The 14,380-nt window shown below is 48.6% G+C and overlaps 1 protein-coding gene across 1 annotated transcript in view; it reads left to right on the forward strand.

Annotated features, from left to right (window-relative positions):
* Window positions 1-14,380, forward strand: part of LOC124022020 (FH1/FH2 domain-containing protein 1-like) — a 116,947-nt gene that overhangs the window by 74,862 nt on the left and 27,705 nt on the right. The window contains 2 exon segments of the mRNA XM_046337074.1: window positions 4,513-4,618; window positions 9,386-9,480. Coding sequence (XP_046193030.1) covers window positions 4,513-4,618; window positions 9,386-9,480 — 201 coding nt within the window.

Raw genomic sequence — 14,380 nt, forward strand, 5'->3', positions numbered from 1 at the left:
AGGCCAGTGTATTATCTCTGGGCAGAGGCCAGTGTATTATCTCTGGGCAGAGGCCAGTGTATTATCTCTGGGCAGAGGCCAGTGTATTATCTCTGGGCAGAGGCCAGTGTATTATCTCTGGGCAGAGGCCAGTGTATTATCTCTGGGCAGAGGCCAGTGTATTATCTCTGGGCAGAGGCCAGTGTATTATCTCTGGGCAGAGGCCAGTGTATTATCTCTGGGCAGAGGCCAGTGTATTATCTCTGGGCAGAGGCCAGTGTATTATCTCTGGGCAGAGGCCAGTGTATTATCTCTGGGCAGAGGCCAGTGTATTATCTCTGGGCAGAGGCCAGTGTATTATCTCTGGGCAGAGGCCAGTGTATTATCTCTGGGCAGAGGCCAGTGTATTATCTCTGGGCAGAGGCCAGTGTATTATCTCTGGGCAGAGGCCAGTGTATTATCTCTGGGCAGAGGCCAGTGTATTATCTCTGGGCAGAGGCCAGTGTATTATCTCTGGGCAGAGGCCAGTGTATTATCTCTGGGCAGAGGCCAGTGTATTATCTGTTATCTAATCCAATACTAGACATGACTGAGTCCCACCCACCGTTTATTCAACATGTGCTGATTCTCTCCATATCACATCCTCTTCCTCCTCTTCCTCTCTCTGTGAGCTGGTGACAACCGGGCCAGTGGAGACAGCTCTACTCTGTGTCTGATAGGACTGGAACAGAGGAACCTGGAAGAATGGAGATGGGCGGTGGGGAGAGAGAGGGGGGGTGACTGGCGGTAGAGAGTGGTGAGAGAGAGGGGGAGACGGGCGGTAGAGAGTGGGGAGACTGGGAGAGAGGGGGGAGACTGGGAGAGAGGGGGAGACTGAGAGAGCGAGGGGGAGACTGAGAGAGAGCGAGGGGGAGACTGAGAGAGAGCGAGGGGGAGACTGAGAGAGAGCGAGGGGGAGACTGAGAGAGAGCGAGGGGGAGACTGAGAGAGAGCGAGGGGGAGACTGAGAGAGAGCGAGGGGGAGACTGAGAGAGAGCGAGGGGGAGACTGAGAGAGAGCGAGGGGGAGACTGAGAGAGAGCGGGGGAGACTGAGAGAGAGCGAGGGGGAGACTGAGAGAGAGCGAGGGAGACTGAGAGAGAGCGAGGGGAGACTGAGAGAGAGCGAGGGGGAGACTGAGAGAGAGCGAGGGGGAGACTGAGAGAGAGCGAGGGGGAGACTGAGAGAGAGCGAGGGGGAGACTGAGAGAGAGCGAGGGGGAGACTGAGAGAGAGCGAGGGGAGACTGAGAGAGAGCGAGGGGGGAGACTGAGAGCGAGCGAGGGGGAGACTGAGAGCGAGGGAGGGGGAGACTGAGAGAGAGCGAGGGAGGGGGAGACTGAGAGAGAGCGAGGAGGGGGGGAGACTGAGAGAGAGCGAGGGGGGGGAGACTGAGAGAGAGCGAGGAGGGGAGACTGAGAGAGAGCGAGGGAGGGGGGAGACTGAGAGAGAGCGAGGGAGGGGGAGACTGAGAGAGAGCGAGCGAGGGGGAGACTGAGAGAGCGCGGGAGACTGAGCGCGCGCAGCGAGGGGGAGACTGAGCGCGAGACGAGCGAGGGGAGACTGAGCGCGAGCGAGCGGGGGGGAGACTGAGCGCGAGCGAGCGAGGGGGAGACTGAGCGCGAGCGAGCGAGGGGGAGACTGAGCGCGAGCGAGCGAGGGGGAGACTGAGCGCGAGCGAGCGAGGGGGGAGACTGAGCGAGCGAGCGAGGGGGAGACTGAGCGCGAGCGAGCGAGGGGGAGACTGAGCGCGAGCGAGCGGGGGGAGACTGAGCGAGCGAGCGAGGGGGAGACTGAGCGCAGCGAGCGAGGGGGAGACTGAGCGCGAGCGAGCGAGGGGGAGACTGAGCGAGCGAGCGAGGGGGGGAGAGACTGAGCGCGAGCGAGCGGGGGAGACTGAGCGCGAGCGAGCGAGGGGAGACTGAGCGAGCGAGCGAGGGGGAGACTGAGCGCGAGCGAGCGAGGGGGGAGACTGAGCGCGAGCGAGCGAGGGGGAGACTGAGCGCGAGCGAGCGGGGGGAGACTGAGCGCGGCGAGCGAGGGGGAGACTGAGCGCGAGCGAGCGAGGGGGAGACTGAGCGAGCTCGAGGGGGAGACTGAGCGCGAGCGAGCGAGGGGGAGACTGAGCGCGAGCGAGCGAGGGGGAGACTGAGCGCGAGCGAGCGAGGGGGACTGAGCGCGAGCGAGCGAGCGGGGGGGAGACTGAGCGCGAGCGAGCGAGGGGGGAGACTGAGCGCGAGCGAGCGAGGGGGGAGACTGAGCGAGGAGGGGGGGTAGAGCACATACCAGTCATGCCAGGGACTTCATTGTGATCGTTTGAGAGATGAAGGGTTGATAATTGAATTAGATGTGCAGGGCGTGTCCCCAATAGGGTTGTGTCCCCAAACAGTTTGTTTTACATCCGTTGAGAATGACAATAGTTCCTCATGTACTCATGAAATAGTTTTTGAGCTAATATTCTATATCAGAGGGAACAGGAGCTCAAGCTGTAGAAGATGTTTGAGGTGCCAGTACTTGGCTCCGGTGAGCTCCTGCAAAAGTTAAGCATCGCTTCTTATCAACTTGATCAAATGGTCTCCAGCTGTGTCTGTCCCGAGCTCACTGGGCAGGGACACTCTGAGGGACCAGGATAGTTGATACAATGTTGCTAGTTTGTTGGTGAGACCTTCAGTTTGGAGTCATTTTTAGTTCATAGTTGATACAATGTTGCTGGTGAGACCTTCAGGCTGGAGTCATTTTTAGTTAATAGTTGATACAATGTTGCTGGTGAGACCTTCAGGCTGGAGTCATATTTAGTTCATAGTTGATACAATGTTGCTGGTGAAACCTTCAGGCTGGAGTCATATTTAGTTCATAGTTGATACAATGTTGCTGGTGAAACCTTCAGGTTGGAGTCATATTTAGTTCATAGTTGATACAATGTTGCTGGTGAGACCTTCAGGCTGGAGTCATATTTAGTTAATAGTTGATACAATGTTGCTGGTGAAACCTTCAGGCTGGAGTCATTTTTAGTTAATAGTTGATACAATGTTGCTGGTGAGACCTTCAGGCTGGAGTCATATTTAGTTCATAGTTGATACAATGTTGCTGGTGAAACCTTCAGGCTGGAGTCATTTTTAGTTAATAGTTGATACAATGTTGCTGGTGAGACCTTCAGGCTGGAGTCATATTTAGTTCATAGTTGATACAATGTTGCTGGTGAAACCTTCAGGCTGGAGTCATTTTTAGTTAATAGTTGATACAATGTTGCTGGTGAAACCTTCAGGCTGGAGTCATATTTAGTTCATAGTTGATACAATGTTGCTGGTTCGTTGCAGAAAGGCCATGTGTGTTTTATTTTTATCATGATATTTTCTACCTGCAGGATGCAATATTTTAATCTGTTGGCTGTTTTTACATAGTTGCCAATGGCAACAGAAGTTTCTTTTTAGGTTTGTCATTTACATTTTGGATAGTTTTGATTAACTACACGACAATTATTTTGAAATACTTTTGTATATATATAAAATACAAATACACTACATATACAAAAGTATGTGGACACCACTTTAATTTAGTGGATTCGGCTAATACAGCCAAACCCGTTGTTGACAGGTGTATAGAATCGAGCACACAGCCCATGCAATCTCCATAGACAAACATTGGCAGTAGCATGGCCCCATACCGAAGAGCTCAGTGACTTTCAACGTGGCACCGTCATAGGATGCCACCTTTCCAACAAGTCAGTTCGTCAAATTTCTGTCCTGCTAGAGCTGCCCTGGGCCAACTGTAAGTGCTGTTATTGTGAAGTGGAAACCTCTAGAAGCAGCTTAGCCACACAAGCAGGGCCGCATTACTCTAGTGTGCAGGGCACATTAACTGTCTGTTTGGGGTCTAAACAGCGTCTAAGCAGGGTTTCTATGGTAACCTCTCTGTTAACGCTGTGTGGTTGTGGTGTGTTGTAGGACGATAAAGACATAAAGAATCATCTGTCCTCGGTTGCAGGGTTTCTATGGTAACCTCTCTGTTAACGCTGTGTGGTTGTGGTGTGTTGTAGGACGATAAAGACATAAAGAATCATCTGTCCTCGGTTGCAGGGTTTCTATGGTAACCTCTCTGTTAATGCTGTGTGGTTGTGGTGTGTTGTAGGACGATAAAGACATAAAGAATCATCTGTCCTCGGTTGCAGGGTTTCTATGGTAACCTCTCTGTTAACGCTGTGTGGTTGTGGTGTGTTGTAGGACGATAAAGACCTAAAGAATCATCTGTCCTCGGTTGCAGGGTTGCTATGGTAACCTCTCTGTTAACGCTGTGTGGTTGTGGTGTGTTGTAGGACGATAAAGACCTAAAGAATCATCTGTCCTCGGTTGCAGGGTTGCTATGGTAACCTCTCTGTTAACGCTGTGTGGTTGTGGTGTGTTGTAGGACGATAAAGACATAAAGAATCATCTGTCCTCGGTTGCAGGGTTGCTATGGTAACCTCTCTGTTAACGCTGTGTGGTTGTGGTGTGTTGTAGGACGATAAAGACCTGGTACCAGAGTTCGTGAATTCAGAAGGCTTGACGTGTTTCATCAAGGTTGGAACGGAGGCAGACCACAACTATCAGAACTACATTCTCCGAGGTGAGTACGATCTCAACAATCATTTTAGTTTAACCTTTTATTTAACTAGGCAAGTCGGTTAAGAACAGATTCTTATTTACAATGACAGATTTATACCTTGTCAGCTCAGGGATTCGATCCAGCAACCTTTTGGTTACTAGTCCAACGCTCTAACCACTAGACTACCTGCCTGCCCCACTCATCTAACACCTACCTTATATATCACTTCATATTATTATTATTATTATTATATATATTATTATTATTATCACTTTAATAGTTTTCTCAGACGTACATATTTCAGAACAAGTTAGCAATGAATGTTACACAGTAAATAAATACCTGATACTTTTACAATTATTAGTGTTGCAGATCAGAACAAAGATACAAACAAAGGCTTTAGTATCGTGATACTGAGGACGAGGAACGTCAGGGCTTTAGTATCGTGGTACTGAACGTCAGGGCTTTAGTATCATGATACTGAGGACGCTGAACGTCAGGGCTTTAGTATCGTGGTACTGAGGACGCTGAACGTCAGGGCTTTAGTATCGTGATACTGAATGTCAGGGCTTTAGTATCGTGATACTGAATGTCAGGCCTTTAGTATCGTGATACTGAATGGCAGGGCTTTAGTATCGTGATACTGAATGTCAGGGCTTTAGTATCGTGATACTGAATGTCAGGGCTTTAGTATCGTGATACTGAACGGCAGGGCTTTAGTATCGTGATACTGAATGTCAGGGCTTTAGTATCGTGATACTGAATGTCAGGGCTTTAGTATCGTGATACTGAACGTCAGGGCTTTAGTATCGTGATACTGAACGTCAGGGCTTTAGTATCGTGATACTGAACGTCAGGGCTTTAGTATCGTGATACTGAACGTCAGGGCTGTAGTATCGTGATACTGAACGTCAGGGCTTTAGTATCGTGATACTGAACGTCAGGGCTTTAGTATCGTGATACTGAACGTCAGGGCTTTAGTATCGTGATACTGAACGTCAGGGCTTTAGTATCGTGATACTGAACGTCAGGGCTTTAGTATCGTGATACTGAACGTCAGGGCTTTAGTATCGTGGTACTGAGGACGCTGAACGTCAGGGCTTTAGTATCGTGGTACTGAGGACGCTGAACGTCAGGGCTTTAGTATCGTGATACTGAACGTCAGGGCTTTAGTATCGTGATACTGAACGTCAGGGCTTTAGTATCGTGATACTGAACGTCAGGGCTTTAGTATCGTGATACTGAACGTCAGGGCTTTAGTATCGTGATACTGAACGTCAGGGCTTTAGTATCGTGGTACTGAGGACGCTGAACGTCAGGGCTTTAGTATCGTGGTACTGAGGACGCTGAACGTCAGGGCTTTAGTATCGTGATACTGAACGTCCAGGGCTTTAGTATCGTGATACTGAACGTCAGGGCTTTAGTATCGTGATACTGAACGTCAGGGCTTTAGTATCGTGATACTGAACGTCAGGGCTTTAGTATCGTGGTACTGAGGACGCTGAACGTCAGGGCTTTAGTATCGTGGTACTGAGGACGCTGAACGTCAGGGCTTTAGTATCGTGGTACTGAGGACACTGAACGTCAGGGCTTTAGTATCGTGATACTGAACGTCAGGGCTTTAGTATCGTGATACTGAACGTTAGGGCTTTAGTATCGTGATACTGAACGTTAGGGCTTTAGTATCGTGGTACTGAGGATGCTGAACGTTAGGGCTTTAGTATCGTGATGCTGAACGTCAGGGCTTTAGTATCGTGATGCTGAACGTCAGGGCTTTAGTATCGTGATGCTGAACGTCAGGGCTTTAGTATCGTGATACTGAACGTCAGGGCTTTAGTATCGTGATACTGAGGACGCTGAACGTCAGGGCTTTAGTATCGTGGTACTGAGGACGCTGAACGTCAGGGCTTTAGTATCGTGATACTGAACGTCAGGGCTTTAGTATCGTGGTACTGAGGATGCTGAACGTTAGGGCTTTAGTATCGTGATGCTGAACGTCAGGGCTTTAGTATCGTGATGCTGAACGTCAGGGCTTTAGTATCGTGATGCTGAACGTCAGGGCTTTAGTATCGTGATACTGAACGTCAGGGCTTTAGTATCGTGATACTGAGGACGCTGAACGTCAGGGCTTTAGTATCGTGGTACTGAGGACGCTGAACGTCAGGGCTTTAGTATCGTGATACTGAACGTCAGGGCTTTAGTATCGTGGTACTGAACGTCAGGGCTTTAGTATCATGATACTGAACGTTAGGGCTTTAGTATCGTGGTACTGAGGACGCTGAACGTCAGGGCTTTAGTATCGTGATACTGAACGTCAGGGCTTTAGTATCATGATACTGAACGTTAGGGCTTTAGTATCGTGGTACTGAGGACGCTGAACGTCAGGGCTTTAGTATCGTGATACTGAGGATGCTGAACGTTAGGGCTTTAGTATCATGATACTGAGGATGCTGAACGTTAGGGCTTTAGTATCGTGGTACTGAGGACGCTGAACGTCAGGGCTTTAGTATCGTGATGCTGAACGTCAAGGCTTTAGTATCGTGGTACTGAACGTCAGGGCTTTAGTATCGTGGTACTGAACGTCAGAGCTTTAGTATCGTGATACTGAATGTCAGGGCTTTAGTATCGTGATACTGAACGTCAGGGCTTTAGTATCGTGATACTGAACGTCAGGGCTTTAGTATCGTGATACTGAACGTCAGGGCTTTAGTATCGTGGTACTGAGGACGCTGAACGTCAGGGCTTTAGTATCGTGGTACTGAGGACGCTGAACGTCAGGGCTTTAGTATCGTGGTACTGAGGACGCTGAACGTCAGGGCTTTAGTATCGTGATACTGAGGACGCTGAACGTCAGGGCTTTAGTATCGTGATACTGAACGTCAGGGCTTTAGTATCGTGATACTGAACGTCAGGGCTTTAGTATCGTGGTACTGAACGTCAGGGCTTTAGTATCGTGGTACTGAACGTCAGGGCTTTAGTATCATGATACTGAACGTCAGGGCTTTAGTATCATGATACTGAACGTCAGGGCTTTAGTATCATGATACTGAACGTTAGGGCTTTAGTATCGTGGTACTGAGGACGCTGAACGTCAGGGCTTTAGTATCGTGATACTGAACGTTAGGGCTTTAGTATCGTGGTACTGAGGACGCTGAACGTCAGGGCTTTAGTATCGTGATACTGAACGTTAGTGCTTTAGTATCGTGGTACTGAGGACGCTGAACGTCAGGGCTTTAGTATCGTGATACTGAGGATGCTGAACGTTAGGGCTTTGGTATCATGATACTGAGGATGCTGAACGTTAGGGCTTTAGTATCGTGGTACTGAGGACGCTGAACGTCAGGGCTTTAGTATCGTGATGCTGAACGTCAGGGCTTTAGTATCGTGGTACTGAACGTCAGGGCTTTAGTATCGTGATACTGAACGTCAGGGCTTTAGTATCGTGATACTGAACGTCAGGGCTTTAGTATCGTGATACTGAACGTCAGGGCTTTAGTATCGTGATACTGAACGTTAGGGCTTTAGTATCGTGATACTGAGGATGCTGAACGTTAGGGATTTAGTATCGTGATAGTGAGGACGCTGAACGTCAGAGCTTTAGTATCGTGGTACTGAACGTCAGGGCTTTAGTATCGTGGTACTGAACGTTAGGGCTTTAGTATCGTGGTACTGAACGTTAGGGCTTTAGTATCGTGGTACTGAACGTTAGGGCTTTAGTATCGTGATACTGAGGATGCTGAACGTCAGGGCTTTAGTAATATAATAATAATAATAATAATAATATTTAGTATCGTGTTACTGAGGATGCTGAACGTCAGGGCTTTAGTATCGTGGTGCTGAACGTCAGGGCTTTAGTATCGTGGTGCTGAACGTCAGGGCTTTAGTATCGTGATACTGAACGTCAGGGCTTTAGTATCGTGATACTGAACGTCAGGGCTTTAGTATCGTGATACTGAACGTCAGGGCTTTAGTATCGTGATACTGAACGTCAGGGCTTTAGTATCGTGATACTGAACGTCAGGGCTTTAGTATCGTGATACTGAACGTTAGGGCTTTAGTATCGTGATACTGAGGACGCTGAACGTCAGGGCTTTATCGTGGTACTGAGGACGCTGAACGTCAGGGCTTTAGTATCGTGATACTGAACGTCAGGGCTTTAGTATCGTGATACTGAACGTCAGGGCTTTAGTATCGTGGTACTGAGGACGAGGAACGTCAGGGCTTTAGTATCGTGGTACTGAACGTCAGGGCTTTAGTATCGTGATACTGAGGACGAGGAACGTCAGGGCTTTAGTGTCGTGGTGCTGGTATTTGTGTTGCAGCTCCTAATCTGATTTTTGTGTTTCAGCTCCTAATCTGGTTTTTGTGTTGCAGCTCCTAATCTGATTTTTGTGTTTCAGCTCCTAATCTGGTCTTTGTGTTTCAGCCCTAATCTGATCTTTGTGTTGCAGCTCCTAATCTGGTCTTTGTGTTGCAGCTCCTAATCTGGTCTTTGTGTTGCAGCTCCTAATCTGATCTTTGTGTTGCAGCTCCTAATCTGATCTTTGTGTTGCAGCTCCTAATCTGATCTTTGTGTTGCAGCTCCTAATCTGATCTTTGTGTTGCAGCTCCTAATCTGATCTTTGTGTTGCAGCTCCTAATCTGATCTTTGTGTTGCAGCTCCTAATCTGATCTTTGTGTTGCAGCTCCTAATCTGATCTTTGTGTTGCAGCTCCTAATCTGATTTTTGTGTTGCAGCTCCTAATATGATTTTTGTGTTGCAGCCCTAATCTGATCTTTGTGTTGCAGCTCTCAGTCAGATCATGCTGTTTGTAGATGGGATGAACGGTGTGATCGACCACAATGACACTGTTCAGTGGCTCTACACTCTCAGTGGCAGTCTGGTGGGTATTACATACAGTAGAGACCTGACCGCAGTACACACACACACACCACACACAGAGAGAGAGTCTACTGTCCGTAATGTCAGAGAGAGAGAGTCTACTGTCTGTAATGTCAGAGAGAGAGAGTCTACTGTCCGTAATGTCAGAGAGTCTACTGTCCGTAATGTCAGAGAGTCTATTGTCCGTAATGTCAGAGAGTCTACTGTCCGTAATGTCAGAGAGTCTACTGTCCGTAATGTCAGAGAGTCTACTGTCCGTAATGTCAGAGAGTCTACTGTCCGTAATGTCAGAGAGTCTACTGTCCGTAATGTCAGAGAGTCTACTGTCCGTAATGTCAGAGAGTCTACTGTCCGTAATGTCAGAGAGTCTACTGTCCGTAATGTCAGAGAGTCTACTGTCCGTAATGTCAGAGAGTCTACTGTCCGTAATGTCAGAGAGTCTACTGTCCGTAATGTCAGAGAGTCTACTGTCCGTAATGTCAGAGAGTCTACTGTCCGTAATGTCAGAGAGTCTACTGTCCGTAATGTCAGAGAGTCTACTGTCCGTAATGTCAGAGAGTCTACTGTCCGTAATGTCAGAGAGTCTACTGTCCGTAATGTCAGAGAGTCTACTGTCCGTAATGTCAGAGAGTCTACTGTCCGTAATGTCAGAGAGTCTACTGTCCGTAATGTCAGAGAGTCTACTGTCCGTAATGTCAGAGAGTCTACTGTCCGTAATGTCAGAGAGTCTACTGTCCGTAATGTCAGAGAGTCTACTGTCCGTAATGTCAGAGAGTCTACTGTCCGTAATGTCAGAGAGTCTACTGTCCGTAATGTCAGAGAGTCTACTGTCCGTAATGTCAGAGAGTCTACTGTCCGTAATGTCAGAGAGTCTACTGTCCGTAATGTCAGAGAGTCTACTGTCCGTAATGTCAGAGAGAGTCTACTGTCCGTAATGTCAGAGAGTCTACTGTCCGTAATGTCAGAGAGTCTACTGTCCGTAATGTCAGAGAGAGTCTACTGTCCGTAATGTCAGAGAGAGTCTACTGTCCGTAATGTCAGAGGGTCTACTGTCCGTAACGTCAGAGAGAGAGAGTCTACTGTCCGTAATGTCAGAGAGAGAGTCTACTGTCCGTAATGTCAGAGAGAGTCTACTGTCCGTAATGTCAGAGGGTCTACTGTCCGTAACGTCAGAGAGAGAGAGTCTACTGTCCGTAACGTCAGAGAGAGAGAGTCTACTGTCCGTAATGTCAGAGTCTACTGTCCGTAATGTCAGAGAGTCTACTGTCCGTAATGTCAGAGAGTCTACTGTCCGTAATGTCAGAGAGTCTACTGTCCGTAATGTCAGAGAGTCTACTGTCCGTAATGTCAGAGAGAGAGAGAGAGAGTCTACTGTCCGTAATGTCAGAGAGTCTACTGTCCGTAATGTCAGAGAGGGAGAGTCTACTGTCCGTAATGTCAGAGAGGGAGAGTCTACTGTCCGTAATGTCAGAGAGGGAGAGTCTACTGTCCGTAATGTCAGAGAGGGAGAGTCTACTGTCCGTAATGTCAGAGAGGGAGAGTCTACTGTCCGTAATGTCAGAGAGAGAGAGTCTACTGTCCGTAATGTCAGAGAGAGAGAGTCTACTGTCCGTAATGTCAGAGAGTCTACTGTCCGTAATGTCAGAGAGTCTACTGTCCGTAATGTCAGAGAGTCTACTGTCCGTAATGTCAGAGAGTCTACTGTCCGTAATGTCAGAGAGAGAGTCTACTGTCCGTAATGTCAGAGAGGGAGAGTCTACTGTCCGTAATGTCAGAGAGGGAGAGTCTACTGTCCGTAATGTCAGAGAGAGAGAGTCTACTGTCCGTAATGTCAGAGAGAGAGAGTCTACTGTCCGTAATGTCAGAGAGAGAGAGTCTACTGTCCGTAATGTCAGAGAGTCTACTGTCCGTAATGTCAGAGAGTCTACTGTCCGTAATGTCAGAGAGAGAGTCTACTGTCCGTAATGTCAGAGAGAGAGAGTCTACTGTCCGTAACGTCAGAGAGAGCGAGTCTACTGTCCGTAACGTCAGAGAGAGCGAGTCTACTGTCCGTAACGTCAGAGAGAGAGAGTCTACTGTCCGTAACGTCAGAGAGAGAGAGTCTACTGTCCGTAATGTCAGAGAGAGTCTACTGTCCGTAACGTCAGAGAGAGTCTACTGTCCGTAACGTCAGAGAGAGAGAGTCTACTGTCCGTAACGTCAGAGAGAGAGAGTCTACTGTCCGTAACGTCAGAGAGAGAGAGTCTACTGTCCGTAACGTCAGAGAGAGAGAGAGTCTACTGTCCGTAATGTCAGAGAGTCTACTGTCCGTAATGTCAGAGAGTCTACTGTCCGTAATGTCAGAGAGTCTACTGTCCGTAATGTCAGAGAGTCTACTGTCCGTAATGTCAGAGAGAGAGTCTACTGTCCGTAATGTCAGAGAGAGAGAGTCTACTGTCCGTAACGTCAGAGAGAGAGAGTCTACTGTCCGTAACGTCAGAGAGAGAGAGTCTACTGTCCGTAACGTCAGAGAGAGAGAGTCTACTGTCCGTAACGTCAGAGAGAGAGAGTCTACTGTCCGTAATGTCAGAGAGAGTCTACTGTCCGTAACGTCAGAGAGAGTCTACTGTCCGTAACGTCAGAGAGAGAGAGTCTACTGTCCGTAACGTCAGAGAGAGAGTCTACTGTCCGTAACGTCAGAGAGAGAGAGTCTACTGTCCGTAACGTCAGAGAGAGAGAGTCTACTGTCCGTAACGTCAGAGAGAGAGAGTCTACTGTCCGTAACGTCAGAGAGAGAGAGTCTACTGTCCGTAACGTCAGAGAGAGAGAGTCTACTGTCCGTAACGTCAGAGAGAGAGTCTACTGTCCGTAACGTCAGAGAGAGAGAGTCTACTGTCCGTAACGTCAGAGAGAGAGAGTCTACTGTCCGTAACGTCAGAGAGAGAGAGTCTACTGTCCGTAACGTCAGAGAGAGAGAGTCTACTGTCCGTAACGTCAGAGAGAGGGAGAGTCTACTGTCCGTAACGTCAGAGAGAGGGAGAGTCTACTGTCCGTAACGTCAGAGAGAGGGAGGGTCTACTGTCCGTAACGTCAGAGAGAGAGAGAGAGAGTCTACTGTCCGTAACGTCAGAGAGAGAGAGAGAGTCTACTGTCCGTAACGTCAGAGAGAGAGAGTCTACTGTCCGTAACGTCAGAGAGAGAGAGTCTACTGTCCGTAACGTCAGAGAGAGTCTACTGTCCGTAACGTCAGAGAGAGTCTACTGTCCGTAACGTCAGAGAGAGAGAGTCTACTGTCCGTAACGTCAGAGAGAGCGAGAGTCTACTGTCCGTAACGTCAGAGAGAGCGAGAGTCTACTGTCCGTAACGTCAGAGAGAGCGAGAGTCTACTGTCCGTAACGTCAGAGAGAGCGAGAGTCTACTGTCCGTAACGTCAGAGAGCGAGAGTCTACTGTCCGTAACGTCAGAGAGAGCGAGAGTCTACTGTCCGTAACGTCAGAGAGAGCGAGAGTCTACTGTCCGTAACGTCAGAGAGAGCGAGAGTCTACTGTCCGTAACGTCAGAGAGAGCGAGAGTCTACTGTCCGTAACGTCAGAGAGAGCGAGAGTCTACTGTCCGTAACGTCAGAGAGAGCGAGAGTCTACTGTCCGTAACGTCAGAGAGTCTACTGTCCGTAACGTCAGAGAGAGTCTACTGTCCGTAACGTCAGAGAGTCTACTGTCCGTAACGTCAGAGAGTCTACTGTCCGTAACGTCAGAGAGTCTACTGTCCGTAATGTCAGAGAGTCTACTGTCCGTAATGTCAGAGAGAGAGAGAGAGTCTACTGTCCGTAATGTCAGAGAGAGAGAGAGAGTCTACTGTCCGTAATGTCAGAGAGAGAGAGTCTACTGTCCGTAATGTCAGAGAGAGAGAGAGAGTCTACTGTCCGTAATGTCAGAGAGAGCGAGAGAGTCTACTGTCCGTAATGTCAGAGAGTCTACTGTCCGTAATGTCAGAGAGTCTACTGTCCGTAATGTCAGAGAGTCTACTGTCCGTAATGTCAGAGAGTCTACTGTCCGTAATGTCAGAGAGTCTACTGTCCGTAATGTCAGAGAGTCTACTGTCCGTAATGTCAGAGAGAGAGTCTACTGTCCGTAATGTCAGAGAGAGTCTACTGTCCGTAATGTCAGAGAGAGTCTACTGTCCGTAATGTCAGAGAGAGAGAGAGAGTCTACTGTCCGTAATGTCAGAGAGAGAGAGAGAGAGAGTCTACTGTCCGTAACGTCAGAGAGAGCGAGAGTCTACTGTCCGTAACGTCAGAGAGAGCGAGAGTCTACTGTCCGTAACGTCAGAGAGAGAGAGTCTACTGTCCGTAACGTCAGAGAGAGAGAGTCTACTGTCCGTAACGTCAGAGAGAGAGAGTCTACTGTCCGTAACGTCAGAGAGAGAGAGTCTACTGTCCGTAACGTCAGAGAGAGAGAGTCTACTGTCCGTAACGTCAGAGAGAGAGAGTCTACTGTCCGTAATGTCAGAGAGAGTCTACTGTCCGTAATGTCAGAGAGAGTCTACTGTCCGTAACGTCAGAGAGAGAGAGTCTACTGTCCGTAACGTCAGAGAGAGAGAGTCTACTGTCCGTAACGTCAGAGAGAGAGAGTCTACTGTCCGTAACGTCAGAGAGAGAGAGTCTACTGTCCGTAATGTCAGAGAGAGAGAGAGTCTACTGTCCGTAATGTCAGAGAGTCTACTGTCCGTAACGTCAGAGAGAGAGAGTCTACTGTCCGTAACGTCAGAGAGAGAGAGAGTCTACTGTCCGTAATGTCAGAGAGTCTACTGTCCGTAATGTCAGAGAGTCTACTGTCCGTAATGTCAGAGAGTCTACTGTCCGTAATGTCAGAGAGTCTACTGTCCGTAATGTCAGAGAGTCTACTGTCCGTAATGTCAGAGAG

This window comes from Oncorhynchus gorbuscha, unplaced genomic scaffold, assembly GCF_021184085.1.
Source record: "Oncorhynchus gorbuscha isolate QuinsamMale2020 ecotype Even-year unplaced genomic scaffold, OgorEven_v1.0 Un_scaffold_1265, whole genome shotgun sequence".
NCBI lineage: Eukaryota > Metazoa > Chordata > Actinopteri > Salmoniformes > Salmonidae > Oncorhynchus > Oncorhynchus gorbuscha.